At 55.5% G+C, this 26882-nt stretch overlaps 1 protein-coding gene across 3 annotated transcripts in view; it reads right to left on the minus strand.

Moving 5' to 3' along the window:
- Window positions 1–26882, minus strand: part of BAIAP2 (BAI1-associated protein 2) — a 63996-nt gene that overhangs the window by 17854 nt on the left and 19260 nt on the right. For all 3 annotated transcript variants that reach the window (XM_006886159.1, XM_006886157.1, XM_006886158.1), the window contains 3 exons: window positions 4154–4215; window positions 3542–3613; window positions 2953–3090 (listed from right to left, as the gene is read on the minus strand). In XM_006886159.1, coding sequence (XP_006886221.1) covers window positions 2953–3090; window positions 3542–3613; window positions 4154–4198 — 255 coding nt within the window. In that variant the 5' untranslated portion in view covers window positions 4199–4215. The remainder of the gene's footprint in view (window positions 1–2952; window positions 3091–3541; window positions 3614–4153; window positions 4216–26882) is intronic.

Raw genomic sequence — 26882 nt, forward strand, 5'->3', positions numbered from 1 at the left:
CCCGGCCTGACAGGCTGTCCCCTGCGCCGTGGACTGGACGGCGTGCTGCGAGGGCTGGGGGACCCGGCCTGACAGGCTGTCCCCTGCGCCGTGGGCTGGACGGCGTGCTGTGAGGGCTGGAGGCCCCAGGTCCCACGCTCACTGGCCTCGACTTCACTCTGTCACACAGTGTCACTCCGTCGACAAGGGCTTTTTTAAAATTAGAACCGTGGCCACACGCTCCGTCACACTGCTTGGTGTCAGGCTCGCGTGAAACGGATCAGCCTCTGCTATTATCTTTTTTGAAGATCTAAATTACGGTTATTTTGTTTTTACTGGGTTTAATTACACAGCCCTTTAAATAGAACTAATCTCTCCCCTTTCTCAGACCGCCATCAGGGTGCCATGCACGCTGGATGAGGACCAGGGACCTGTGATGGGATGGCACCCTTGTGTCCCCCAGTATCCATGGGGCCTGCAGCCACTAAGGCCTTCTGAGAAAGGTTGGTGGTTCAAACCCACCAGCTACAACGTTGGGGAAAGATGGGGGGGGGGGCGTCTCCTGAAGGGCTGACAGGCTTCAGGCCCTGACAGAGCGACACTGCAAGTCAGGTCAACTAGACGGCAGTGGGTGTGGGAAGCAGTCAGTCACCTCTGTCCCCACAGCCCCCACCCAGGCTCAGAGAGGAGGCAGATAAAGGTGAAGGGGCACCCCCGTGCTCTCCTGGGCACCTCCACGCTCCAGTGAGCAAAGTGAGGAGGGAGTTCTGTCTGGCCCCAACTTGATTGACCTGGATTAGCAGTGTCAGGTCCTGGGGTGCCCAAAAAGCTACCGACCAGGGAACTCATGACCCCAAGACCCTGCTACCTGCAGGTCACTCTGTGAGGTGTTCGCACAACTGCTCCCTGTCCGGGTGACACCTGAGCTCACTGCAAGTCCCCTGACCTACAAAGGCCCTCCTGGGGCAGACGACCTGGCAAAGGACTCACAGTGCCTGGAAATGGAAGGAGCTCAGGGCGACCCTGACAGACAGACTCGTCAGGCCTCAGGCACAGCCCTCCACTCATCACGGCCTCTGGTCTGAGACCACCGTGCCCACCAGACAGGCAGAGAAATCCCTGTGGTGAGGAACAGGCTGGCTGTCCTGGGACCCCTGGTGACCCTGGCAAAGGACAGCTCTCCGCCTATCAGAGTAGAGGTCACCACCTCACAGAACTCTCAATGGCCGGTGTTTCAGATTGCCAGGCCTCTCTTCCATGTGGCTACCCATAAAGCTTGTTTTTAAAAGGACATAGCCTCAAGCAGGGGGACAAGCAGGCTTCTAGACCCCTGGGCAGGCGACTGCACCCCTAGTGAGCCCTCCTGGGATGTCAGCCCTGTGGAGTGCCCACAACTGTCTCTAATGTGCCCTTCCAGATAGCTCTGCCCACCTGCCCAGCAGCCACAAGACCCCTGTGAGGCTGTCATCAGTCTCCTGGGCAGCAGGGGGCACTACACCTGGCCAAGGCTCCCAGAAGCTTAAGGCCAGTGTGTCCAGGGTCCGCTGCCCCTGCATCTCCTCACCTCTAAGTCCCCTCCAGCCACTTCCTCACAGAAACAGCCAATCATGCTTGTCACTGGAGCTGCTGGCACTGACTCAAGGGGCAACCTCAGACGTCACGAGCCCCTGGACACTGAGTGGACCGTGGGCTCAGGACAGCATGCCTTCAAGAGGAGGCTTCACGACAACATGAGCAAAGCATCACTGCAGGGTTAGACCTACAGCTCGTGCCTGAGCCTGCTATGGGGGGACACATGCTCCCCCCACTCCACAGTATCTGAAGACTGGCCGCTGCTCTCGTCTGGTGCAGAGGCGCTGACCTGCTGTCCCTTCACAAGGTGACACTCCTAGGCAACTCTATCGTCCTACACAGAAAACTCCCTCAGTCCTGGGACCAGAGCCACACACGTGCAAAATCATCACGTATGTAAACATCACACACACACACACACTTAGTGGACACATCACACACACACATGCTTTATGGTGTACAAGTGCACATACGTGCATGCTGGTCACTGTGGACAATCCTTGGGGATGTGATGCCTTAAAGTCCAGACACAGCCAGGGACACGGCACGCACACAAGCACATGTTCATGCACCCTCTCACACACAGAGGAGCTGCTTGCACACTCACGTGCTGTACAAGCACACACGGAAATGTGCATGGACACACATCTATACACTCAAGTGCTGTGCAAACATACACACATGCATGAACACAGACACACAGCACACACACACAGGAACACAGCAGCAGCGGGTAGGGAGAGGGCAATGCTCGCCAGCTCTCAGGAGAGGAAGAACCCAAGGAGATGAGAGGGGCTCACCCCAGGGCCCACCCCGTCCCCATTACCAGCCCCTCTCCACAGCTTCAAGCCTTTACAGCTTGAATTATCAACTACGGTGTCCTGCTCAGAGTTGGGAGAGGCCATGGCTCAGGAGGGAGCCCTGGCACAAGGACAGCCTCTCCCATGGTTATGTCACCAGCCCAAGAGCCCCGATGCCCTGCAGGCCTGAGGTGGGTGAGCATCAGTGATTGATCAGGTGAGCAGTCTGGGTCTGACTCCCAGCTAGGAATCTGCGGCACACTGCCTAGGCAAGGTCACTTGATGGAGAACCTTCCATGTTCTAGGCTGCAGGCTCCCCTGGGATCACCGGCAACATATTTCCGTGTCCCGCCCCCAGAGTGTTCCTGCCCCCCACAGCCCCACCCACTGCACGTACCTGCAGCTCCCATAGCCCCACCCACTGCACGTACCTGCAGCTCCCATAGCCCCGCCCACCACGCACAGCTGCAGCTCCCATAGCCCCGCCCACCACCCACAGCCGCAGCTCCCATAGCCCCGCCCACCACCCACAGCCGCAGCTCCCATAGCCCCGCCCACCACGCACAGCTGCAGCTCCCATAGCCCCGCCCACCGCGCGTACCTGCAGCTCCTTGTCCGAGTACTTCTGCGGGTTTTTGCTTCCCTGGCTCTTCTTGCGGAGCTTCTTCAGCTCCCCCTGACACTTGTCCAGCGCGTCGCCCTTGCTCCTCTGCTCCGTCTGGTACTTCTTCAGTGCAGCCTGCGTTCAGAGGATACAGTGGGGCCTGAGAGGCCAGCTGTGGCCCTCCACATCCCCTACAGGCCTGGCCCCTCAGGGCAGCAGGACACATCCCCTCAGGACACAAAGACCGTCTGGCCTCCCCAGCCGTCACAGCCCCCGCTCCTGACTGTATAACCCCCAATCCTCGCCCCCTCTGAGCACCAGCCCTTCTTATTAAATGTGACCAGTGAGATTTGAGGGGTCACCTTTCACACCACCCAGTGTAAGTGCGGAGAACGAAGACAATGGAGGGGGGTGGAGAAGGGTGCGTGTGGGTTTGAGGGGCACTAACTTCAATGAGGACAGCGGAAAGGGTGGACAGTCAGCATGTGGGCTGGCTGGGGCTGGTGTGGATGCTCTCAGGAGAAGGAGACCTCCTTCATGAGGGGGTAAGGACAGGCCAGGTGTGCAGAGCACATCAGTGACTTACACTCAGGTACCGGGAATCCAGCTCCACCTTCTGTTCAAGCTGTGTGAGCAGCTCATTGTGGAAAGACTTCAGCTGAGGTGGGAGAGAGACCAGCAGAAGGAGCCCTGAGCTCAGATGTGCATAGCGGGGAGCCGGGCTGGGCGAGGGGACCTTGGCTGGGGTGGCAGTCAGCACAGGGAATAGGAACCCTGGTCGCTGACACCCCAACAGGCAGAAACCCAGAGGCTATTGGCCTGAGTGCAGCCCGCCAGCTGGGGGCCACGGAGGCCAGAGGCAGGACTCCTGCCTATAAACCACTGGTCCCCACGTGCCTGACTCAGGGACAGAGCTATGTCTGCATCTAAAACCATCCGTGGGACACCTGGGCTACCAACACCTTCTAGAAGGAAGCTGGGCCACAAAAGGTGACTGGCGTCCTGAGCCCTCCAGTGTTTGCCCAGCCCCCAGCACCCTGCAGGCAACTGACAGCTATCTCAGGCTGGCCCATATGCCCCCCAGGCCCCCAGGGGTCCCTTCTCCTTATTCTGAGATCCTACTTGGGTATCTCTTCAGAGCCTGGGGTACATGCTCCCTCTCTGTGCACACCCCCCAACGTAACAGGCCCCAGCTCACCATCTCCTCCAGCTGGTTCTGGATCTGCCTGTGGACCTCAGCCATCTGGAAGAGAACGTCACCTGGGGCAGGTTAGGAGAAGAGAGGGGAAGGTTAGTGATCAAAAGAGAACGTGCACGTGTGTGCACATGTGTGAGCATGAGTCCATGTGTTCATAGGTGCACATGGGTGAGCCCTCCCTCCCTGGCTTCTGGCCCCAGGGCCCCTATTCAAGGCTGTGCACAACTCTGGTGCAGCAATGAGTTCACACCTGGTCTGTCCATCTCCAGAATGGTGCCCACACATGGCCACACAAACTCACAGCCAAGGGGTCGAGATAAAACTAGAATGAAATCAGAGTTCCACCAGCCCCCACCCAGGGCAAGAACAGAAGTCGCTCAGACCCTTGACAGGGCCAGCTTATGTCTACCTGGGGGCCTGAACACCCCAAATGTTGACAGGACAGTATGGTGAAGTGGTGAAGGAGGCCCCGTGGGAAAAGGGGCTCTGGGTAAGATCCAGCCCCGAGTCCTGACCAGACAGCTCCCTACCACAACGTGCAGGACACAAAAAGCCACCAAGGTGCCACTCCACAGAAGGAAGGAGGCCAGCTGGGCTCTGTGACCCTTGGGGAACCCCACCCACAGGCTCACAGCCAACCCGCTTAAAATAGGCTCAATTAGCATATGATCTGTCATCTGCTGTCAGGGTTCCCGAGAGTGTCACCACAGGGGTTGGGGGTGGTGACAGGCAGCAGGTGTTGTGAGACAGCAAAGCAGCCTCTACACCCAGGACAGCAGTGGGCCTGGACCTATGGGCCAAGAGGTCGTGGGCTGCAGAGTGGAGACACGGAGGCGCGTCAGGCAGGAGGGTAAGGGTCACAGGTGGCCGCCCTGGGCTCAATGGAAGATGGCCCCACACCTGAACTGAGAAAGTCCAGAAGGCAGCCTTCCACACCTGACTGTGGCTCCCAGCAGGGAACGGAGGCCACCTTGTGCCACTGTCCTGTACCCATCAGCCCCCATTCTGCAATGGTTCCAGGTGTCAGTGATGGCGTTGCAGTCTCAGGGGTGAAGGCAGCTGAGAACATTCAGTCCCCTGGAGACAGCATTCAGGCTGCCCACCACACACGCAGATGTGTGAGCAAACACACTCACACACATGCACATCCTGTGTCCTCACACGGGTGAGCACAAAACGTGAGAGTGCACACACACACACACACACACACACACACACACACACACACACTCATGTCCATGTACGGGTAAGCACAAAACATACACGGGAGAGTGTGCTTGTGAACGCGCGATGCACACACATACACACACACACACACACACACATGAGAGCTGCTTCCTCCTGCCCTCAACAGTCAACCAGACACACTCTTGTCTGTCTCAGGGATAACATGGAAAGGGATGGTCACCTGGGCTCTACATGACTGACCTCAGCCTGGGTTCATTCTGTGGGCAGCTGAAGGGACACTAGGCTGCCTCTCGTGTTTCCAAAAGGGGACTTCCCACTCTATGGGGTTGTGAAAGCACAGGCGACCCCTCGGCACCATCCAGGAACCACCTGGGTGGGGCAGCCTGGACATGGACAGGGGCCCCTGGCTAGGCCCCTTCTCTGTCCCACAGGGAGTGTGACAGGACCTAGAGAAAGACGAGGTGGGCAGGGCTGTGGAGGGCACAGTGGGGCTACATGGCTGCCTCTAGAGGAGACTGGGTATTTTTCATACCCTTTTTCCATGGCCCCTGTGCGATGAGGTGAGTCTCCCCAAGTAGCGTGTCCCTCTTACTCTGTGAGCACCCCCAAGCCATGGTCCTCCAGCTGTGTGAGCATGAGAGCAGCAGACACAGCTGCCTGCCCTGGGGTCACCCAACTCTACCTCTGGGGATGAGGCCCTGGCACCTCGTGGGGACCCCACAGCCCAGAAGGCACTGTCAGGGGCCCAGGCTAAGCCCCTGTCTAGGGACGCCCACACAAGGCCAGGAGTCACAAACTGTTCCCTTCTGAGTCTTCAGCATCAGAACAAAGCAGACCCTCGTCCCTACGACCACCTGCAGGCAGGGGTGGCTACATCATGCAGGGGCCCCGGGATCCAGGTGAAGTTGGCTCAGTGCATGAAGTTTAGGAGGACAGCCGCCGAGAGAAGATTCTGGAAGAAGAGTGGGCCTGCACATGGTCCTGCAGGACATGTCCCTCATGCAGGCCTCCCCTGGGCTGGCTAGGTGGACAGAGATGAGGGACAGCATCTCCTGTTTCCCATGGAGACGAAATCCACAGGACACACCACCCGCAATTCACCAGCCGTTGAGAGCTACGCTCTGTACCGTCTGCTGCAATGCCAAGGTCACAGCAATCTCCACCAAGCTCAAGGTCATTCTCCTCGCAGCACAAGGAGACCTTGTATCCATCAGCATCACCTTCATCCCCCAGCCCCTGACAGCTGCCAATCTGCTTTCTGTCCCCATACCTGTCCTGGATTTTGCACCTCACAGAGACTGGGGAACCCACAGCTGTTAGTGACCACCTCTCTTCACTCACCACGTCTTCACAGTTTGCCCATGGCCCTGGTGGTGTCCAGGCTTAATCCCATTTCCCACTGTACCACATTTTATCCAGCTGTCACCCTCTGACGGATGCTTGGGTTGGTCCTCATCGGCTCATTTTCAGAAGAGGCTTTGTGCTCTGTTGACCCTACATTCTACCTGCAGACAGTCTTCACAACAGATGGCCCTGAGGTGCTGGCCCTGCTTACAGCTGCACGAAGACGCCTGCAGGTGGGGTAAACCCAGGGCTCCCAGTCCGACCAACAGCCCTGTGAGCCCTCGACAGCGGCCCCTCGAGATCCCTCAGTCCAGAGCCACGAGAGAGAGGTGGACAGCCCTCAGAGGCAGTGAGGGTGCGAGCAGGAACAGGTAAAGGAAGGACAGGGTCCTGCGAAGACCTCACTCCCTGGCAGTAGTGATCAGTGTGCCCTCCATAGCCGCCTGGGTGGTGCCCCTTGGACACTCGGGCCTGGAGCTGGCTTTGCCCAACCTCCAAACCCCACATGTGACTGAATCAGGGTCCCCAGCTTCCCTCCGGTGCTACTGACGTGACAGCTGCTGTAAAGATGTCCCTGAGAGACACTCAGGGGTGAGCAGGGACCCTCCGGAGGGGCTCCAGGCACAGACAGACAGAGGAAAAGCCCTGCTGAGCCTGCACCTGTCCGGACGCTCACAGGGCTGGGACCGAAGGACAGAGCAGGGAGTGAGGATGTCCTGCCACATGATCCCAGGGCCTGGAAGAGGGTCCATAGTCAGGGGTTTGGGTCTATGGGGCAGTGGCTGCCACCAGTGTAAGCAAGGCCAAGGTCACTGGCGGCCTGAGGAGACAACGTGGCCTCTAAGACAATCTGCTGGGCCCCAGGCAGGGTAAGCACAGAAGAGGCAGCCCCCTGCTTCCATGCAGCTGCAGCCCATTAGCAGAGGGCAGGAAGGACGAAGCCGTGGAGCCCCAGGGTGTTTCTGGAACATCTAGAGACAGTCAGGATTCAGCAGAGGCCGAGAAGCCAGCAGGGCCTGTGTGCTGCCTCTGAGAGCTCACCAGCAAGGGACGAGGGCTCCATCACCCCCGCCCCGTCCCGCGCCAGTGTGTGGACAGTCCAGCTGTGATCTTCGGGGAAACAGCCGAAGCCACCAAGACATGGAGAAATGCTAAGTCCCAGGTTCCCAAAACAACCGAGAAGAACTAACAGCCTGTGGCTCTCCACGAGGGCTATGTCAGCCTGGAGAGGCCACGTGCCAGCCGCCTGGTCCAGCCCTCGCCTAGCCCTGCAGTGAGGGTCTCTGCATGTCTGCGACGTCCTTGTCTCCTGACTTTAGGCTCCTAACTCCACTGTCCGTCAGTTGGTCACCTTGTGAGTGCCTGTGTCGCCGTAAGCCTGGAAGCCACCCTCCCCTCCGCCCTCCCGCATGTCATTTATCAGCAGGGACGCCATGGTGGGCAGGCCGCAGTGGAGCCCCCAGACCCTCATGAAGAAGGAGGGCATGGTGGTCACCGTGTGACAGAGCGCTGGGGGGTCTGGGCCTGAAGGTTCTCCACGCTCACAAGGACACGGCGGCAGTGAAGTGGTGCAGGATGAGAACCGGGGCTGGGCAGTGGAACGTTCGGTCACCCACGGGCTCACACCAAGTGGCAACTAACTGATGACAACAGATGACCCCTCCAGTGTGTGTGGCCACAGCCAATCTGCTGAAGCTCTCAGAGTAGAAAGAGAGGCCTCCTGGGGAGGGAGAGGCAGGTCCAGCCTGCTGCCTCTGCTGGGCATGGAGCAGTCCCGGGGCCACAGGCCAGAACGGCCAGCCCGGGGGTCCTGCTCCGCAGGCCTCTTGCACCCAACCCCTGCAGGCCGGCAGCACATGTCCACTGTCTGGTGGCCACCTTCCCTGTGTGCCTCACCACGCCCTCTACAGTAAACCCCAGATGGAGTCACGGTCCGGCCTGCTGCAGGCCTGCACGCCCAGATGAGAAGACACTTCCAAACAGGATCCCATCTCAGGAACCAGATCAGAAATTCACCACAGGTCCTGGGGCAGCCACTGCCCAGCTCTGAGCACTGTCGTGAAGCTGCCGGTCACAGCGGGCTCCGACTCCTGGCACCCCTGCACCTGTCCACAGTGAACGCTGTGCTGAGGCCTCCTCTTTGCTGACCCTCTGAGAGGGATGGAATCGTGTGTCTCCCAGCACGTGCCCACCTGTCAGCTGATGCACAGCAGTCCTCCTCTGTCACCCTGTCGTGTTACTGAGCTAGACCTGAGTCACAGCTGGCCCTCCAGCGGGCTTTCAGAGGTCGGAAACCAGAAAGGGGAGCGGCTGCTGGGTGCGAACTGCATGCCTTTGGGGATGGCAGCACAGCTCCTTACCCCCAGCCCTCAGAGCTCCCTGTAACCCCCTGTGAGAGGTTACATCACTGTGATGCTAATAGAGAGGGACTGGAGGGGTTAATAAGGGCGGGTGTAAGGTCAGGTCGGACCTCAGGCCAATCTCTTTTGAGATATCAGAGATTAACCTGGAGAACACAGCCTGGAGAGACAGTGGCCCTCCACTACAACAAGATAAAGGGAAATAATCCAATAGAAAAACGGCACAGGATCTGAACAGACACTTTACCGAAGAAGACATTCAGATGGCAAACAAACCCATGAAGAAATGTTCAAAATCCCTAGCTGTAAGAGAGATGCAAATCAAAACAACTATGAGATATCATCTCACCCCAGTAAGAATAGCAAAATTTAACAGAACAGCAAGCAACAAATGTCGGTGAGGTTGTGGAGACACTGGACCTCTGAGATCCAGGGAACACGATGCCAAGACACACGGATCTCTGAAGAATGCCGAGCCTGCAGGTCTTCAGGAGAGAGAGAGACTTTCCTCCAGGAGACACAGCCTTTCCTCCCCCGGAGCCAGCGCCCTACGCTCAGACTCCACACCTCCTGAACTGAGAGGGAGCACTGTTTGTTTGTTAAAGCTGCCTACTGTGACAGTGCTGCGGAATGAAGACCCTCACCTCTACCCACCATGAGTCCTCCTCCAGCCACCAGCCCCTCCTGACCACAGCCCCGAGGATGCTGCCTGGTTCCGCCCTCTTTCCTCAGGGCTCTCCCTTCATGGGCAGCCCTGTGGTCGAGCGCCACAAGATGGGCTGCAAATCTCAAGGTTGGAGGTTTAAATCCACCGGCTGCTCCACAGGACACAGACAGGCAGTCTCTTCACGAATGCAGCCCTGGAACCCTGACAGGACGAGCACTACGGGTGGGACCCACGCGACAACCCTGGGTTGGTGGCACGCACACTCACACACACACTTTCTCAGGTATCAGGATGTGCTCCCAGCTTGTGCACCCCAAGAACAAGGATTGCGGCCTCAAAGCCACCCACAATTCTCACAGTCAAAGGACTGCCCACTGATAACCCACCCCTTCTAGTCTCGGCTCACGTCACTGGTTTTGACTGTCCCAATGGTACACTGAGAAGGCCTCATCTCAGAGCTCACCCAGGATCAAGACCATGGACCAGACCACCATCGACCATGACCATGGACCATGACTATGGTCCACGACCACAGCCCATCACTGTGCTGGATGCCAGCTCTTTCATTTTTAAAAATATTTATTCATTGTTACGCATTTCCCCCCTTCCCTAGCTCAACCCACAATGCATCCCCTTTCCAGGTTGTTCTCATACATATAAATGCATAGTCATCTATTTGTTCCAAACACTCCTTCCCCTTCACATTCCCTGTCCAGTCTCTCCACGTTTATCCTATTTTATAACAGCATTGTCATCCAGTATTTATCCTTTTGTGACCTAGATATTTCACTTAGCACCATGTCCTCTAGGCTTTCCCATGTGGTGTAATGTTTTACTATCTCATTATTTTCCAATGTTGCATAGTATTCCACCGTGTGGATGTACCACAGTTTTTCTATCCATTCATTTACTGATTGGGCACTTGGGCTAGCCATCAGAGAGATGCAAATCAAAACAACTGTGAGATATCATCTCACCCCAGCAACAATAGCCAAGTTCAACAGGGCAGCAAACAACAAATGCTGTTGAGGTTGTGGAGAGAGTGGAACTTTCATGCACTGCTGGTGGAAGTATGAAATGGTAGACCTGCTATGGAAGGTGGTCTGGTGCTTTCTCAGAAAGTTGGAAATGGAAGCCAGCTCTTGAGTGCCTCCTCACTCACCCCAACACCCCGCTTACGCCTTGTGGCTCAGGGATGCTCAGAGGACTGGAAGGAAGTCGGCTGTGGCTTCAGCAAGGGTTACACACATGTCTCCATGATCAAGTCATCAAGTCGTCCTTGTCCTCCTTAGGGCGGGGCCCCAGGGCACTTTAATCTACAAGGTGTTGTTGATGTGTACGGCTGAGTCAGAAGTGACTCACAGCTGACCCTCCAGTGGGCTTTCAGAGGCTGTAAATAGCACAGGAGGAGACTGCCCATCTTTTATTCACGGAGCAGCTGCTAGACTTGAACCTTGTGCCTTTGGGTTAACAGAGCCCTAATCTAGAAGAGTCCTCTCAAATCCCATTCCTCACAGGCAGATGCTTTCAAAGATCCAGACCTTGTTTTGCAGAAGACAGAGCATGTTCTAATGCCCTGCGATGATTGATCTGACTGATCGCCAGCTGAGAAGGAAGGAGGAGGGGGTGAGGACTGAGGCACTAAGGGCCTTGGGGAGTCTTCCCCATCTGTAAAGGGGAGGGTCCTGGATAGGTAAACTCTGGAATCCCCTGTGATTCAGCAATTCTGCCCTGGGCATGTACCCCAAAGACGCAAAAGCCGGGCCTCCACAGATTCACACACTGTTGGGGCTGTGATCTTTACAGTCATCAAAGGGTGCAAAGGGCCCGGAAGAAGCACCAAGTGTGGGCCTCCAGATGCCCTCTTTCCTAGAGACACAAAGTCCCCAGATGCTGCCACACAGATGACATGAAAGGCAGCAGTCCCTGAAGGGCTGGCCCTGCCTGGCGGGGTTCATGGAGGATGCAGACCCACAGAAACAGGGTGGGGAGCTTCTGCTTACTGGGAGATGCATCTGGGGGTGAGGGTTAGAAAGGGCAGGGCCCATGCAACACGTCAAGCGATGAATGCCACCACATCATCCACTTGAAGGTCACAAAAAAGCCTTTAAGCTGGGTGTGTTTTACCACCATAGAAAGAACGAGACAGGGTGTTCCGGAGAGAGAATGTGTGGGCGGACCAACCCTCCCTCCAAGTGTGGGGTCTTCAGCACACCCCGAGTAGGACAAAGCACCCATGCCCACACACGGGCTGCACACAGGCATAAGGTGACCTGCCCTGGAAAGACCCCAGGCCCACTAGCCACAGCCACTGTCCTCTGGTGTCCAGAAATGCCCACCTCAGTGAGCAGGGACAGTGGGATTCTGGGACTCACTGCAGACCAGGACTGCTGGAGGCCAGTGCCCACACTGACACCATCTCCTCACACCAACTGGCAGCAAGGTGTGCCCATGGTAGGTCAGTGGGGCCAGGCTCAAATGGAAGGAGTTGCAGTGGGTCACAGGAGCACAGCCCAATGCATCTGAAGAACCAGGTGCCAGAGCTCAGACCCTCCAGAGCCCACGGCTACTCGGCAAGAACCCACAGCAGCTGGAGGGTGGCCCGTGTGGAGAGGGCTGCCTGGGGCAAGCATGGACCTCGGGATGGAGCTCAGAGAGAAGTTTCCTGAAGGATCTCCCTCTCCATCAGCACCTTCCCTCAGCACCTCCACCCTTTCCTCCATGCAGGCAGGATTGGGAGAGTGTCCCCAGTGCTGGGTCCTCTTCCCTCAGCTGTGGGACGACCCCCATACTTCAGTGGGATGGGAAGGGCCTCAGGGACTGCTGCCTGGAAAGCCCAGTGGGATCAGACTCAGATCTGGCCCCAGAATGTTCTGGAAGGATGGGGTCTCTGGCAAGAGGCCTGCTGTGAGTCCTCTCAATGCTGTGAGCCACCACTGTCCCTAGTGCCATCCCTGAGCTCCAGGATTGTCATGGGGCATATACCAAAGTTCCTTCCTCCTGGAGGTGTAGGCACTCCCACAGACCAGCCCCTCAAGCAACAAACCAGTCGGGCAGACTCCTCAGGGTCACAGTGAAGGTTCCCTGTGATGGGGGAGGACGCTTTACACACACCACTCCCTACAGACGACAGGGCACCCAGGACAGCTCTGTCCTGTGATGTCAGAAACCCTAAAAATTGGCTTTTCAAGCAAACTGCGTTAGCCCTCACTAAGAGGGGTGGCATGGTCTCCAGCCTCCTGAACTGAGGATACACACAAATCATCAACAGCTGTGGGACCAAGAGAGTGCTTTCCACACTGAGAGACAGCAGTGACGGTGATAGGGAGAGTGTGAAGAGACTGTGGCAAGGTGTAACCAGAGGAACCCTGGAGATGAAGGCCACAGTTACTTTTGTGCTTGCTGGATGACTGAAGGGAAAACTGACTTGTAATTGCTCTGATATAACATTTGCTGGGTGGCTGGAGAAACCAGAGGTTTCTTGTATTTGGGACTGCTGAATGGGACTTTCATAACTGAGGAACTGTGCCTTGTTGACCTGGCTGGGGACTGCTGGGCTAAATAAGGACTGGCACTGGGTGGTATTCTTTGCCTCCCCCACTCCCTAATCTATTTCCCCTCATACATTCAACATCTAGAAGTAAAGTCTGTGAGTCAATTGCACTGGACACTGGCCCCAATGATTGATAGGAATAAGTGCAGGGTCATGTGAGGTGGCATGCTTGACCATGTAGCTATTCGGTTACTACTATCTGTGGAAGGAAACATTGGAGAAGTTTAATATCAGCAGTAAAAACTAGGCCAGGTGCTGATAGTGGAATAAACTATCAACTACTCCATATGCAAGTTCAAATTAAAGCTAAAGAAGGTCAAATCAAATCCAGAGGAATCAAAATTTCATCTTGAGTCTCTCCCACATGAATTCAAAAACCAACTTAGGAAGAGCTTGGAGGCCTCCAACATGAAGGAACGAAGACCAAATGAGCTATGGGAAGATACCAAGAATATCATCCAAAAAAGATTTTTTAATTTTTTAAAATTTTTTGTGTGTGTGTATACTGTCAAATCAGACCTGACTGGTACAGGAGATTGTCCCTCCTTTTCCAGCAGAGCATCTGGTGGATTTGAACTGCGCACCTCTGGGACTGCAGTGCAGCTTTTTGCCACTAGGACACCAGAGCTCCAGAACAGAAGATTTTAAAGGGCAGCTTGTGAATACAAAGCAAAGTAATATAATAAAATGTGGAAAGAGCTGTAGTCAGAAAATCAAAAGTGTCGAGCTTGCTACACACTTCTTTTTTATTATTATAATTTTATTAATGTGTGTGTGTGTGTGTGTGTGTGTGTGTGTACCATCGAATCAGATCTGACTGGTATAGGAGATTTCCCCTCCTTCTCCAGTAGAGCATTTGGTGGATTCGAACCACGTACCTCTGGGAATGCTAGACATTTCTTAAGCTGAAGGAACCAAGGAACAAATTCAAGCCTCAAGTTGCAATTCTGAAGAAGGCCATGGGCAGAATATAGAATGATCCAGGAAGCATTAAAAAAAGGAGTACACAGAGTTACTATCCCAAAAAGAACTGGCTGATACAGAAGAATTTAAAGAAACAACATATGATTAAGAGTCAATGGTGATAAAGGAGGAAGTGCAGGCTGCTCTGAAGGACTTGGCAAAAACAGAGGCCCCAGGAACTGATGGGATAACAAGTGACATATTTCAATAAACAGATTCTGCCTTTGACATGCTCACCAAGTTGTGCCAAGACATCTGGAGGACAACTACCTGGCCAACTGACCGGAAGAGATCCATATTTATTCCCATTCCCCCCAAAAGGTGACCTGACAGAGTGTGGGAATGATCAAACAACATCACTAATATTGCACACAAGTAGAACCCTGCTGGAGATGATCCTAAACCAACTGGAACAGTACATCGACACAGAACTACGATAAATACAAGCTGAGTTTAGAAGAGGATGTGGCACTAGAGACATTACCACCAATGTCAGATGGATCTTGGCCAAAGGCAGAGAGTGCCAGAGGAATGTCTATCTGTGCGAAGATATCTGACTGCATGGATTACAACAAATCATGGCTAACCTTGAGAAGAACGGGAATCCCAGGGCACTTGATTGTGCTCATGTGAAACCTATTCTCGAACCAAGAAGCAGTCCTCAGAACAGAGCAGGGAAACACCGCATGGTTCAAAATCAGGAAAGGAGTGTGTCAGGGATGAATCCTGTCTCTGTTACCTTTCCAATCTCTATGCAGAACAGACATTTGGGAGCTGGGCTTTATAAGGAGGAATGTGGCATCAGGATTGGAAGAAGACTCATCAACAACCTTCGTTATGCAGATGACATAAACTTGCTTGTTGAAATTGAGGAGGACCTGAAGTGCTTGCTGCAGAAGGTCAAGGACTGTAGTCTTCAATATAGATTGAAGCTCAACATTCAAAAAACAAAGATTCTCACCACTGGGTCAATTGGCAGCACCATGATGAATAGAGAAGAGAGTGAGATTGTTACAGTTACAGTTTGCTCGGCTCCATGATCAACATTCTTGATACCAGCAGTCAGGAAATCAAAAGAAAAATTGCTCTGGGAAAATCTGCTGTCAAGGACCTCTCCACAGTACTGAGAAACAATGATGCCAGTCTAGAGATTAAGGTGCGCCTGATCCAGGCCATGGTCTTCACAATTATTTGCCAGGTATCAGAGAGCTGGACAATGACTAAGGATGACAGAAGAATCGATGCCTTTGAGTTGTGGTGCTGGAGAAGAGTCTTGAACATACCATGGACTGCCAGGAAAACAAATAGGTCTGTCTTGGAGAGGGTGAAACCAAGTTTCTCCTTGGAGGCTAGGATTTTGAAGCTCCATCTCACATACTTTAGGAATGTGGCCAGGAGGGACTGGTCATTGGAGAAGGACATCATGCTGAGAAGAGTAGAGGGACAGCGCAGGAGAGGAAGACCTCGGATGAGATGGATTGATACAGTGACTGAGGTAATGAGGGTAGGTGTGTCGGAGTCAGCGAGACAGGGACAAGGCAGGCTTCAGAGCTGTTGTACACAGGGTCACTGTGATTCGCAGGTGACTCAGTGGCACATAACAAGAACATGGATGTTATTGATGGGGACAGTTCCCCTTTATGAAGTGGGCAGACATCAGACTAGGCCACAGTGCCTCTGTTCCTTTTCTACCTACCTCTCCAGCACAAACCTCACCGCCCCATTACAGACCCTCCCAGCACACTTCCCCGGACAGCCCACCTGCCTCGACAGGAGTCCTAGCACAGAGCCCTCTCCGGCACAGCCCCTGGACAGGCACCTGTGTGGGCTGGGAGTAGACAGTGGTCACCTGCCGAGGATGCCACCCAGCTGCCAGTGACCCGTGTGGCTCCTTCGGGACCAGCCGGCGGGCAGCAGTGTTATCCCAGAAGTGTGGCCTGTCAGCAGCCAGGCGACATCAGAACTGCAGGGGGTAGGGAGTCAGGCACCCCAGCACCTTCAGATTCCAGAGAGTCGTGGAAGCAGGCATGGTCCGGCGGGTGTCTGAGGCCTGCAGTCCCTCCTAGGCCCTGGCCTAGCCGCTCGGCCAATGACTGCTCCAGAGACCATGGAGACGGGAGTGCCCGCCGCCCTCGGCAGATGGAATGCTGGTGACTCACCTCGGCTCCCGTGGATCCAGAGCCTGAGCCAACCGGAGGACAAAAGCCACAGGCCGCTGGACGTGCCTGCCCCACCCGGCCCTGCCAGCACAAAGCAAGACGGCCAGCCCTCCCCTCACTGCTGTGTACATACAAGGGGGCCACATCCTGTTTCTGGGGGCCTTGGCCTCTCCTTATGCTCCTCCTGCCATCCAGACAACCGGGAGCAGGAGGTGGTCACCAGAGTTACCAGCCCAGATGGTGCCAGGCAGGAGGCACTGAGAGCACCTGGCCCTGCCGGGAGCTGAGCCTCAGTTCAGCAGGGGGACTCAGGTAGCCAGGGCGGGGGTCGGGAGGTCGGGGACAGGCAGACAGGGGGATCTGACCCATGGGCCATATGTCACCATACAGGTCGCCTCAGCCTTGCCTAGGGTGTTTCCGGGGGCTCCAGGGGCCCTGAGGTCACCCACGGGCAGTCCTCCTCCCATCTCGTCGGTAGATAACCATGACTGTTCCTCAGTTGTTCCGGTGGCTTCCAAAGAGGAGAGGTCCCCTGTCGGCTCATTAGCATACACCAACAGGCATGAGCACAGCGCCCTCCAAGGAAGCCAGCCAGTGGCCAGGGCTGCCATTCAGGGTGTCAGGAGCCAGTGACACCAGAGAGGGCATGTGGACACGGTGCCTGGTGCCCTCACACTGGCACTGGCCCCCTGCCCACCCACACCCCCGACTGTGCAGAAGCTGCCGTCTCCCAGGGAAGCAGGCTTGGCTTCCACCCACAAAAACAGCAAAAGTGGGAAGTGCCAAGTAGGGGACGGATGGGAAAATCAATGGCTGAGTTGCCATGGCAACGCTTCCAGACAGCAACAATCACCAACGCTGTTCCAGAACAAACTGCACCCAAGGTCCGCCCTTCCATCAGTGTCGTGTCAACAACCGGCAGGGACACAGCGAGAGAGAAAGCCCCACCCTGACTGCCACACCGCCCCACTTCCACCATGGGCCAGGACCCTCTGCCCACCAGACCCCTGGGTCAGCTTCGGCCACACACATGCACACACACTGCAGTCCTGGGGACATTTGGGGCCAGGGGTGGCCTTTAGGGGTTTGGGACCAGGTCCCAGAGGACGTCAGCTATGGAAGTGGGATCAGGAGTGGAAAGCTGCACTGGCTGGTTTTGGATGCTGTCCCCCACCTCACTGGGGAGTGTTGAGGTGAACTCTGTACCCCATCCTCACCGTGGGATTGGCAGGAGCCAGACAAGCCTCGAGGGAGGTGGGCATGTAGGACTGTCCCTCCTCCTGGTGAGCTTACTATTCAGTGACCAGAGACCCTCTCTCCATGGTGGCCAGTCTGGAGCATCCAGGCCAGGGTCCCACTGAGAGTCGGTCCCAGGGAGGGTCAGGTGAGTGTCCCGAGAAGTGCCTCTGGACCGCAGAGCCCCTGGACCTCAGAGCCTCCCAGGACTTGGGGCTCAGAGAAGCCCCACGGCACGGGTCCTGAGGGTGACAAGGGCCTGGAAGCAGGCTGAAGGGGCAGCAGTGTGTCCCCACGAGCTGGGAGTGCTATCCCTCCACCTCTGCTCAGGAAGCCAGCATGGACAGGTGCCAAGTCAAACACCACGAGGCTCCAGGACATGCCCTCACCTGTGACTCATGGACCACGGTCGTGGCAACCTCCAGGGAGGAGGAGCCGTATCCCCCAGCACCGGTTCCCCCGGTGCGGAGCTGCTGTGCCCTCCAGGTGCCCTGGGACCTGGAGGATGGCAAGGTGAGGTGTGGAGCCAGGTGTGCCCAACAAGTACACACACGCTCAGGTAACAAGCAAGGGACTGAGGCCCCAGAAGGGATGCCTGGCTCCTCCCATCAACGAATGGAGAGAATGGGCCGCAGGAGACAGTAGTGCCAGGCAAGCGGCTGTGCAATGCCCACCTGGGTGGCGGCTGCTGCCCTGCCCACCCTGGCCATGAACAGCATGTCCTGACACCTGGGCCTTGGCAGAGCAGTGAGAGGCCCTGGCACGCACAGGCTCCAAAGGGGCACCGTGCACATGGACAGCTCTCCTTGACTGACCACGATCAAGGTCCAGATTTTTCCCCAAGAGGATTGTGCCTGGCCTCCCATGGGCAAGCTACCGTGGACCATAGTCATACAGGCAACCCTGGCCTGGCAGCTCTCGCCCACCAGTTCCACACTGAGCCAGGCCACCGGCTCTCCACATGACAGCTGCCCACTGCACGCACAGGCTCGGCTCGGCTCTCTGCAGGCCTGGAGGCCTGGGATGTGCTGGTTATGGGATGTGCTCAGGGGGTGCAGTTTTGGGGGCTAGGGCCACTGCCCCCCACCCACACTCGGGAGTCAAAGCATCAGGTGGCACAGGAGGAGCCTGGATGCCCCACCTGGAGATGTCAGCAAGCACAGGCCTCCACGTAGGGGAGGTGTGGGTGCTGCGTGCAGACTTCCTGGGAGTCAGGGCCCAGTCCCAGGAGGTGGCAGGAAGACCATGGTGCACAAGGTCAGCTTCCACCGGGGCCACAGCACTGTCCTTCCTTAGGGCAGAGAGAAGCCAGACCAGACGAGTTCCTGCAGAGGGATTCTAATCCTGGCAGACGTGCTTACCTGGTTCCAGTGGCCAGGTCAGGAGCGAATTCTGATTCTAAGACTTTTTCCACTGAATTTGCATGTACATTGGAACCAATAGGTACAGTGCAAAAACAAAACACCATGTACCTTTCTGCACATAATAAACAACCACTAAACCCACTTAAGGGACACTGAGATCCTCTGGCACCGTCCACAAAGGCACTGTCGTCCATCCGCCTTTGGGGAGTGCTGAGTGACTGAACCGTAGAAGCTTGCAAAACACCATCTAAGAGAGAACTAGTGGCTTTTCCCCGCCAGCCAGGCAGCATGAAGAGAACGAAAGAATCAGGGGAAGGGTCGTCCACAGAGCTGACGGGCCACGACAGCCACAGTCCTGACTCAGAACAGAGCCAGGTGGCAGCCACCAGCACTGCCCTCTGCTATTATCAGCACCACGACAGAGGCCCAGGAGAGCGGGACAGTAATGCAAACCAAAGGTCAGAGTCATAAGAGTCTGAAGAGAAGGGCGGAACCTTGAGAATGTGGCCTTTGGTGACCCTTCAGCCCTGGCCTGAGCCCTCCCACACTGTTCTGCAGTCAGACTACAGGGAGACCAGTAAAATGACAGCCACAGCCGTGAGGAACACGCTCTACAACAACTGACCACAGGGGACCGATGCCCAGTGTGGGCTCAGAAGGCAGGAAAAGTGGGTGAGTGGAGACAGGAGTCCAGGGGAGCTGGGGAGAGCGGTTACATGACTCTGCTGTCAACCAAAGCCCTGAGACAAGCTGCATCAATTGTTGAAGGATAAACTAGTGTGGCTGCAAACTTCATCCACAATGAATTAGTAACAATTACTTACAAATCATTTCCAGACACACTGAGGTATCATTTACATGGTAAGTCAGTGGTAACAATGTTTCCACTGGCATGACAAAGTAGCATGATTCATCGCCACCAACTGTCATGTGTGTCTTTTTATGTGTGCTTTTAATGGGATGGGCTCTATAGTGGGTGGTTCTGTGTAACTGTAGGCTGTGTGTAAGCCGATGCTCATAACCTGGTCACTGACTACATCACAGGCTTTTCTCCCAAAGTACCTCAGGGTAAACTCAAACTCCCACCCTTGGTGTCAGCAGCCGAGTTCAGTCACTGTGTGCACCAGCCAGTGCAGAGAGCCGGGCCTCAGTCTGGCACTACCCAACCAGACCCAGCACTCACTGGGCACGCCCACAAGTGGTGGTACATTCCAGAAATACCTGCTGCCCTGTGCCATGCTCCCAGCCCTCACCATGACCTTTAGGACTGCTGGAGTCAGGAGGACAGGGTAACAGGAGTGCACGCAGGCCCCCACGCCTCCTGTTGGCCCTTGGCCCCGCAGCCTCCACACCAGGCCCATCCCTGCTGCAGCCAGAGGAAGACCAAGTAGCTCAAGGGTGAGGTGGGACCCTCATTCCATCTCCTCAGACTTGAGTCTGAAGGAAGCTGCGAAAACCGGAGGGTTCGGCCGCAGGAACCTTGCTGGAGCCTGGAACCTCAGCCCCACAGACACCGCATGGCTGGACAGCCGGTCAGTGTCCACCACCGAGGGCCTCGGAGAGGACCAGCCCACAGCGGGGACAAATGCTGCTTGCTGTACAGATGAATGGGGCCGAGCGACAGCCCACACCAGGTGACTGTGTTCCTTCGTATTACACTTGGACTATGCTGTATCACAACCACGTGTGACTGTCACAGAGACTGGTGTGGACAGCGCAGTGCGGACTGACGATACTGAGGCGAGTTGGCAACCAGACAAGGAAACGTGGGCGGCTGCCGGCCGGTCAGGATTAGAGAACTGCGGGAGGACAGAGGTGGGGAGCAGCCCCTGCACTGCCCAAATCAAAGCAGAGCGGCCTTGCCCAGCAGGGATGAGAGGACACGCCCGCTGTGAGGTCAGGATGCACACCTCCCGGCTGTGAGGCTCAAACACACACGGAGGGACCAGAGGGACGACAAAGGGGGCCGCCTGCTGCCTCAGACACAGAGGGACAGAGGAGGAACAAAGGGGCCGCTCTGGAGGGAAGTGGCTGGGCGGCACCGAGCGGCAGGCCGCTGGCATCTGAGGTGGCCGCGCTCCAAGCGAACTGACTCCCGAAGTCCGGCGGGGCAGCTTATGGGCTCATGCACGCCTGGCTAAGCCGGACGAGCCCCGCTGGAAAGCTGTGGTCAGCACAGGAAGGACGAGGCCCAGCCCCTGCGCGATGGCGGGAACAGCTGCCCCGGCAACTAGGACAAAGTTTGCCGCAGTCTAATCCCATGTTATCCCAACAGCTAAGAAGGCCCAGCCGGGGGAGGTCAGGGAGCAGGGCACGGGGGGATGGCAGAGGGCAGTGCGTCCCGAGCTGCGGCCGGGGCCCAGCAGAGCAGAATGGGGTCCCCAAGCACATTCCTGACCTGACATCTTGTTGTTGTTGATGTTATGTGCCATCGAGTCGCTTGCGACTCATAGAGACCCTATGTACAACAGCTCTAAACTCTGCTCTGTCCTGTGCCAATCTCATTGTCTCTGACACACTCATCCCGATTGTCCCGGTCACTGTATCAATCCACCTCCCAGAGGGCCTTCCCCTTCTGCGCCTACCCTCCACCCTTCCCAAGCATGATGTCCTTCTCCAAGGACTGGTCTCTCCTCACAACATGATCAAAGTATGTCAGATGAAACCTCAGAATCCTTGCCTCCAAAGAGCAGCCCAGTTTAACCCTCTCCAGGATGAATCTGTTTGTTTTCTTAGCAGTCCATGGTACCCTCAGCACTCTTCTCCAGCACCAAAGCTCAAAGGCATCAATTCTCCTTCTATCCTCCCTGGTCATTGTCCAGCTCTCTGACGCATAACAAGTGATTGCAAAGACCATGGCCTGTACCAGATGCACCTTAGTCTCCAGAGAGACACCGTTGCTCTTCAGTACTTTAGAGAGGTCCCTAACAGCAGACTTTCCCATCTCAATACGTCTTTTAATTTCCTGGCTGCTGGTGCCAAGAGTGTTGATTGTGGAGCTGAGCAAACTAAAGCTGTGAACAATCTCAATCTCTTCACCATCCATCCTGATGCTGCCAATTGGTCCAGTGGTGAGAATCTTTGTCTTCTTGACATTGAGCCTCAGTCCATTCTGGAGACTGCAGTCCTTGACCCTCTGCAGCAATTGCATGAGGCCCTCCTCAGTTTCAGCAAGCAGGGTTGTGTCATCTGCATAACACAGATTGTTGATAGATCTTCCACCAATCCTGATGCCACATTTCTCCTCATAGAGCCCAGCCTCCTGGATGATCTGTTCTGCATACAGGTTGAAAAGGTATGGTGACAGGACACATCCCTGGTGTACGCCCTTCCCAATTTTGAACCATGCAATGTTTCCTTGCTCTGTTCTGACGACTGCCTTTTGGTTCAAGTGTAAGTTTCGCATCAGCACGATCAAGTGTTCTGGGATTCCCATCTTGATCTGTCATCTTGAGAAGCAAAAATCTGCCTCCTGAGGGGCAGCTGGTGGATTTGAACCACAGGACATTCAGGTAGCAGCCAACTGTTTAATCAATGTGCCACTAGCCCTTCTTGGCATAGGACCCCAATGTGCTCCCACAGCCACCAGGGCCACATCCCAGGGCCCCCGGGAGGCTGGCAGTGAGAAGAGCTCTGGGCCAGGCCACACTAGTCACGAGGGTGTCTGGGCCACCTTTAAGTCCATCCTGACCTGTAGTGACCTTGTGTGTGATAGATCAAACCACTCCAGGTCCCGCGCCGTGCAGGTTTGCACGTCCAACTGTGGTCTGGCTTTCCATCTGTGTGGAGCACTCCCACTGGCTGGTTTTTGGCAGGAGACAGTCTCATTCTGGAAGTTTCTGAAGCCTGACCCCCGTCACATTAACACATGCCTCCACTGACAGATGGAGGTAACTGCACCCAAGGAGCCCTGGCTGTGAACTGAACCCCAGTCTTCTACATATACAAAGTTCAAAACCACCTCAGGGGTTCAAGGCGAGGCTGGGACCTGGTCTAGGACACCTGACCAGAGTGGAGGGAATCCCCCACCACATGGACCACCTCCCAGCCTCGGTGCCTCTCTTTTCATAAAGGACCTGCCCTGTGGCTCTTGTCCCCTCCTGGACAGCAGGCAGGCACCCCCCTCCCCAGGCAAGGGAAGATGATCAGAAGCTGAGTGACCCCCAGGATGAGAAAAGGAGAGGACCGGGTGGAGACCAATTAACAGCAGAGAAGGGACCACAGTGGGCACATTCTAATGATCAAGGTCAAGGAGACACAGACACAGCTTCCCGAGAACATGCAGGTCTTCAAAGACACACAGCAACATGCCAGTGACAAGTAACTCTCCACAGTCACATGTCATTTCCACAATGGGCAGGCATGAGGCAGCATCCCAATGACAGGGCATTGAGTCCAAAGACACATTACATCCCAATGGCGAGGTCCCATTCTCCAAAGGACACCCTCCTGCACCCCTTCCAGGTGGTGTCTTGCCTGATATAGTGGTGTCCCAAACACATAAAAGCACACAGGGACTGAGCCAGCAGCTTCTGGGCTGAAGAAAGCCAAGGCCAGGTCTGCACATCTAGACACAGGCCATCTCCGCACGCGGGCTCCCCACCACGAAGAGCTGGAAGAACCAGCCCTGGCAGTCTGTGTCCTGAGTGGCCGTGTGGAGGGGAGGGAGGGCAGGGCAGGTGGGCCATGAACGCAGATAAACCAAGGCCAGATGCACAAGGACGGGCACATTTACTGACCCAGTGACCTCCCATCCTAGCCCCCTGGGGATGCTGGTCCCAGAGCTGTGGACCTCTCCCCAAGCCCCACACAAGTCCTCCTCAGCTGGGCATTGTACCCGTGCTCGGCCCCTCGAAGCCCTGCCCTCTCTCAGCAGGGACCTGCCCAGGGCTCAGTTGCCTCTGGACTGACGTCCACCAAGGAAAATTGCTTGCAGCACCTCAGACATTCCACCCAATGACAGGTGAGAGGAGCCAGGTCTCCAGGAAGTAGGAGGGCCACACCTGCAGGGGCTGCCCTCTCCATGCTCTGGGAGCGACATCGAGACACGGGGATGATCTGAGCTAGTGACTGTGACCTTGGAGGGATGGGGGGACAGTGACTGTGACCTGGGGGGGGAACAGGGCCATTCTTCAGGCTCCCTGAAGTGACAATGAGCAGGGGCCCGAGCACTGACCCCTTCATAGCGGCACCTTCTAAAGGAGGGGACAGACCTGGATACCGGGGGATGGATCAGCAAATAGCCACAGCAGGCGGAAGGGCAGGGCAGGCACCTCTCCCAGCTGAGAAGGAAGGACAGGCCGGCTGAGATTCAGACCCAGACTCAGCACCGTGACAGGGCGCATTTCTACCCTTCAACCACCAGACTTTGTGGTGTTTTGTTATGGCAACGCCCAGGAGACGAGGAGGAGGGGAAAACCCACCAGGAAGAACCCAGCTGCTCAGGTGAATGAGAAACTACTGTTGTGAGCTCACAGAATGTTCGAGAATTGCCACGTGAGCATGCTCCACCACATGCAACAACACAAATGAATGTAACCAGGGGGTGAAAAGGGGTCACCTTCCTGCTGCCCTGCCCCTTAAACCCCACCCCGCAGTGCTCGGGAGTTCACCTTCCTGCTGGACCCCCAGCTCCCCCTCCAGCGGGTGTCAGAGGCTGTAACCTGCTGGGGGAGAGTCTGCGGCACCGACGTCATGAAGCAAAACATGGACAAGCTGCTGAGCAGGCAACAGGTTTGGGGCTTTTTTAAACTTTTACCAAACTACAATTCACAAGTTCTAAACCACTGAAGCAAAATAATTTTTACTCTGAATTTAAAAAGCAAATCAGTGTCAAAATGGCCTTGACGGGAGACCACAGCCAGAGTCAGGGGCCACCTGGGCTGTGCTGCCAACTCCAAGCAGAGGGAGTTTCCTCCCCAGAGTGCTGACCTGGGCAAGGTGCCCACCAGGTGCTGGGCGAAAACACCCACAGACACCCAGGCTCACCCCCCACGGCACTTCCCTCTTTAAGAGCAAGCCCGCTCCTCGTAAACAAGCCACAGCCCATGCGTGCAGGAGGGCGAGTCATCGATGAGAAGAATGAGCCAGCCGGCCGGGAAAGCATGAGAAAGGTTCGGTGCATGTTGCTGGAAAGCAGGCTGGCAGTGTACCTGCCGCGGGAGCCCCTGGAGAGGACGCTATGAACAAGGCAACAGCTGAGACAGTGGACAGAGAGGAGGCTTCCAGAGCCCAGGGAGGAGGGAGGGCTGGCCGGGAGGCACCAGGGCATTTTCAGGGTGGTGAAATAAAGGTTCCTGCATAATAGTGTTGTGGTGGATACGTATTAGGTATTTGGCAACATCAACACAGAGTAAACTCTAATAGACCACGGCTGTTCATTTAAGTTGTTGCTAAATTGGATCTGACTCACAGGGCATGACACTATGCCAGCCCAGCACCAGTCTCACAATCTGACTTTGTTTGACAGTAACTCTTCCAGTCACTGTATCACCTTAGGAACTCTAGTTAGTAACACTGTATTCATATAATGTATCAGTGGTAATGTGTATCACTGTGTTAACACAAGAATTTGGGGAGAATGGGACTTACAACCTTCCCCATATAACTCAAACTGTTCTAAAAAAGAAAGTCTTTTAAGGTGGAGAACACCAAAACTCTACCCAATCTCCAAAAAGTGTTCAAGTAAGAATAGTGAAAAACACAGGATGCACAGACAGGGACTCGGGCAGAGGACAGACAGACAGGGACTTGGGTGGAGGCCCACAGACAAGAATTTGGGCACAGGACAGACAGACAGGGACTCAGGCGCAGGACCAGAGACAGGGACTCGGGCACAGGAGGGCATGAGGGAGTCTGGGTGACTATAGGTCATGCCAGGTCATGGGGTGGCCCAGCCCTAGTTGGGGTGAGGTGTATGGGAGGCTCCATGAGGGGAATAAATCACATGGTTCCCCCAATTGGCCGATGGCAGAGTGAAGAATGAATTCATGACAGGTCATGGAGAAGCAGGCCAAGAACATAAACAACTGCAGGAAACAGGAATTACAAGGCTCCTCCACAAATGTAAACAGGAGAAAACCAACCAGGTGGACATCACCTAACACAAAGCTCTTGCTCTTTAAAGAGCATGGTCACAAAAACGAACGGCCAAGTGAGGGAGCCAGCCAGAAAGGTCGCCCTGACGGAGGACCTGGGCCTTCAGCAAGTATGGGGGGCTCACAAGGGAGGGTGAGGGGTGCGAGTAGACACCTCACGGAGCTGTGTGGATGGTCAGACACAGGGAGATGCCTGATCACTGATTAATCACTAATCAACCAGGGAAACGCAAACCTGTAACAGCTCCAAGCTGGAAACAACCTACACACTCTCCAGCAATGGCACCTAGAGAGCCCGTCTGTGCGACAACCCTCTGTCACATGAGGGGAAGCCAGACAGAAGGAGGTGCACATCATATGACCCCTCTGACTCGAGACCTGGGAGACTCGGAAGACCCAGCACTGAATGAGACCAGGGAAGGGCTTGGTGGGGCGAGGGAAGGGCTGTATGGGGCCAGGATGTTCATCACGGCCAAGGCCAGGGTCAGGATGGTCATCCTGGTGATGGCATCAGGCCATGTGCATGTGTCATGACGCAGTGCCAAGATTCATACAACCGAAAAACAAACAGCATATAGTGACTCAAGCAAAAATTATAGTATCAGGGCAAGGGGACCATGTAGAAAAGCAAAATCCAAATCTTTCACAAGAATAATCATTTAAAAACGTCTAAAGCTGAGGTGGAGAAAAAGATTTTTTTAAAAAAAAACAAAAGAGACATGGAAGCACCAAGAAACCAGTTTTCTAAGCTGAAAACCCCTGATACTGTAGTGGGCACTGCAGGAGAGGGCACTGGGG

The sequence above is a fragment of the Elephantulus edwardii genome, unplaced genomic scaffold (genome assembly GCF_000299155.1).
Source record: "Elephantulus edwardii isolate Elephantulus edwardi_28Jun2011 unplaced genomic scaffold, EleEdw1.0 scaffold00048, whole genome shotgun sequence".
NCBI lineage: Eukaryota > Metazoa > Chordata > Mammalia > Macroscelidea > Macroscelididae > Elephantulus > Elephantulus edwardii.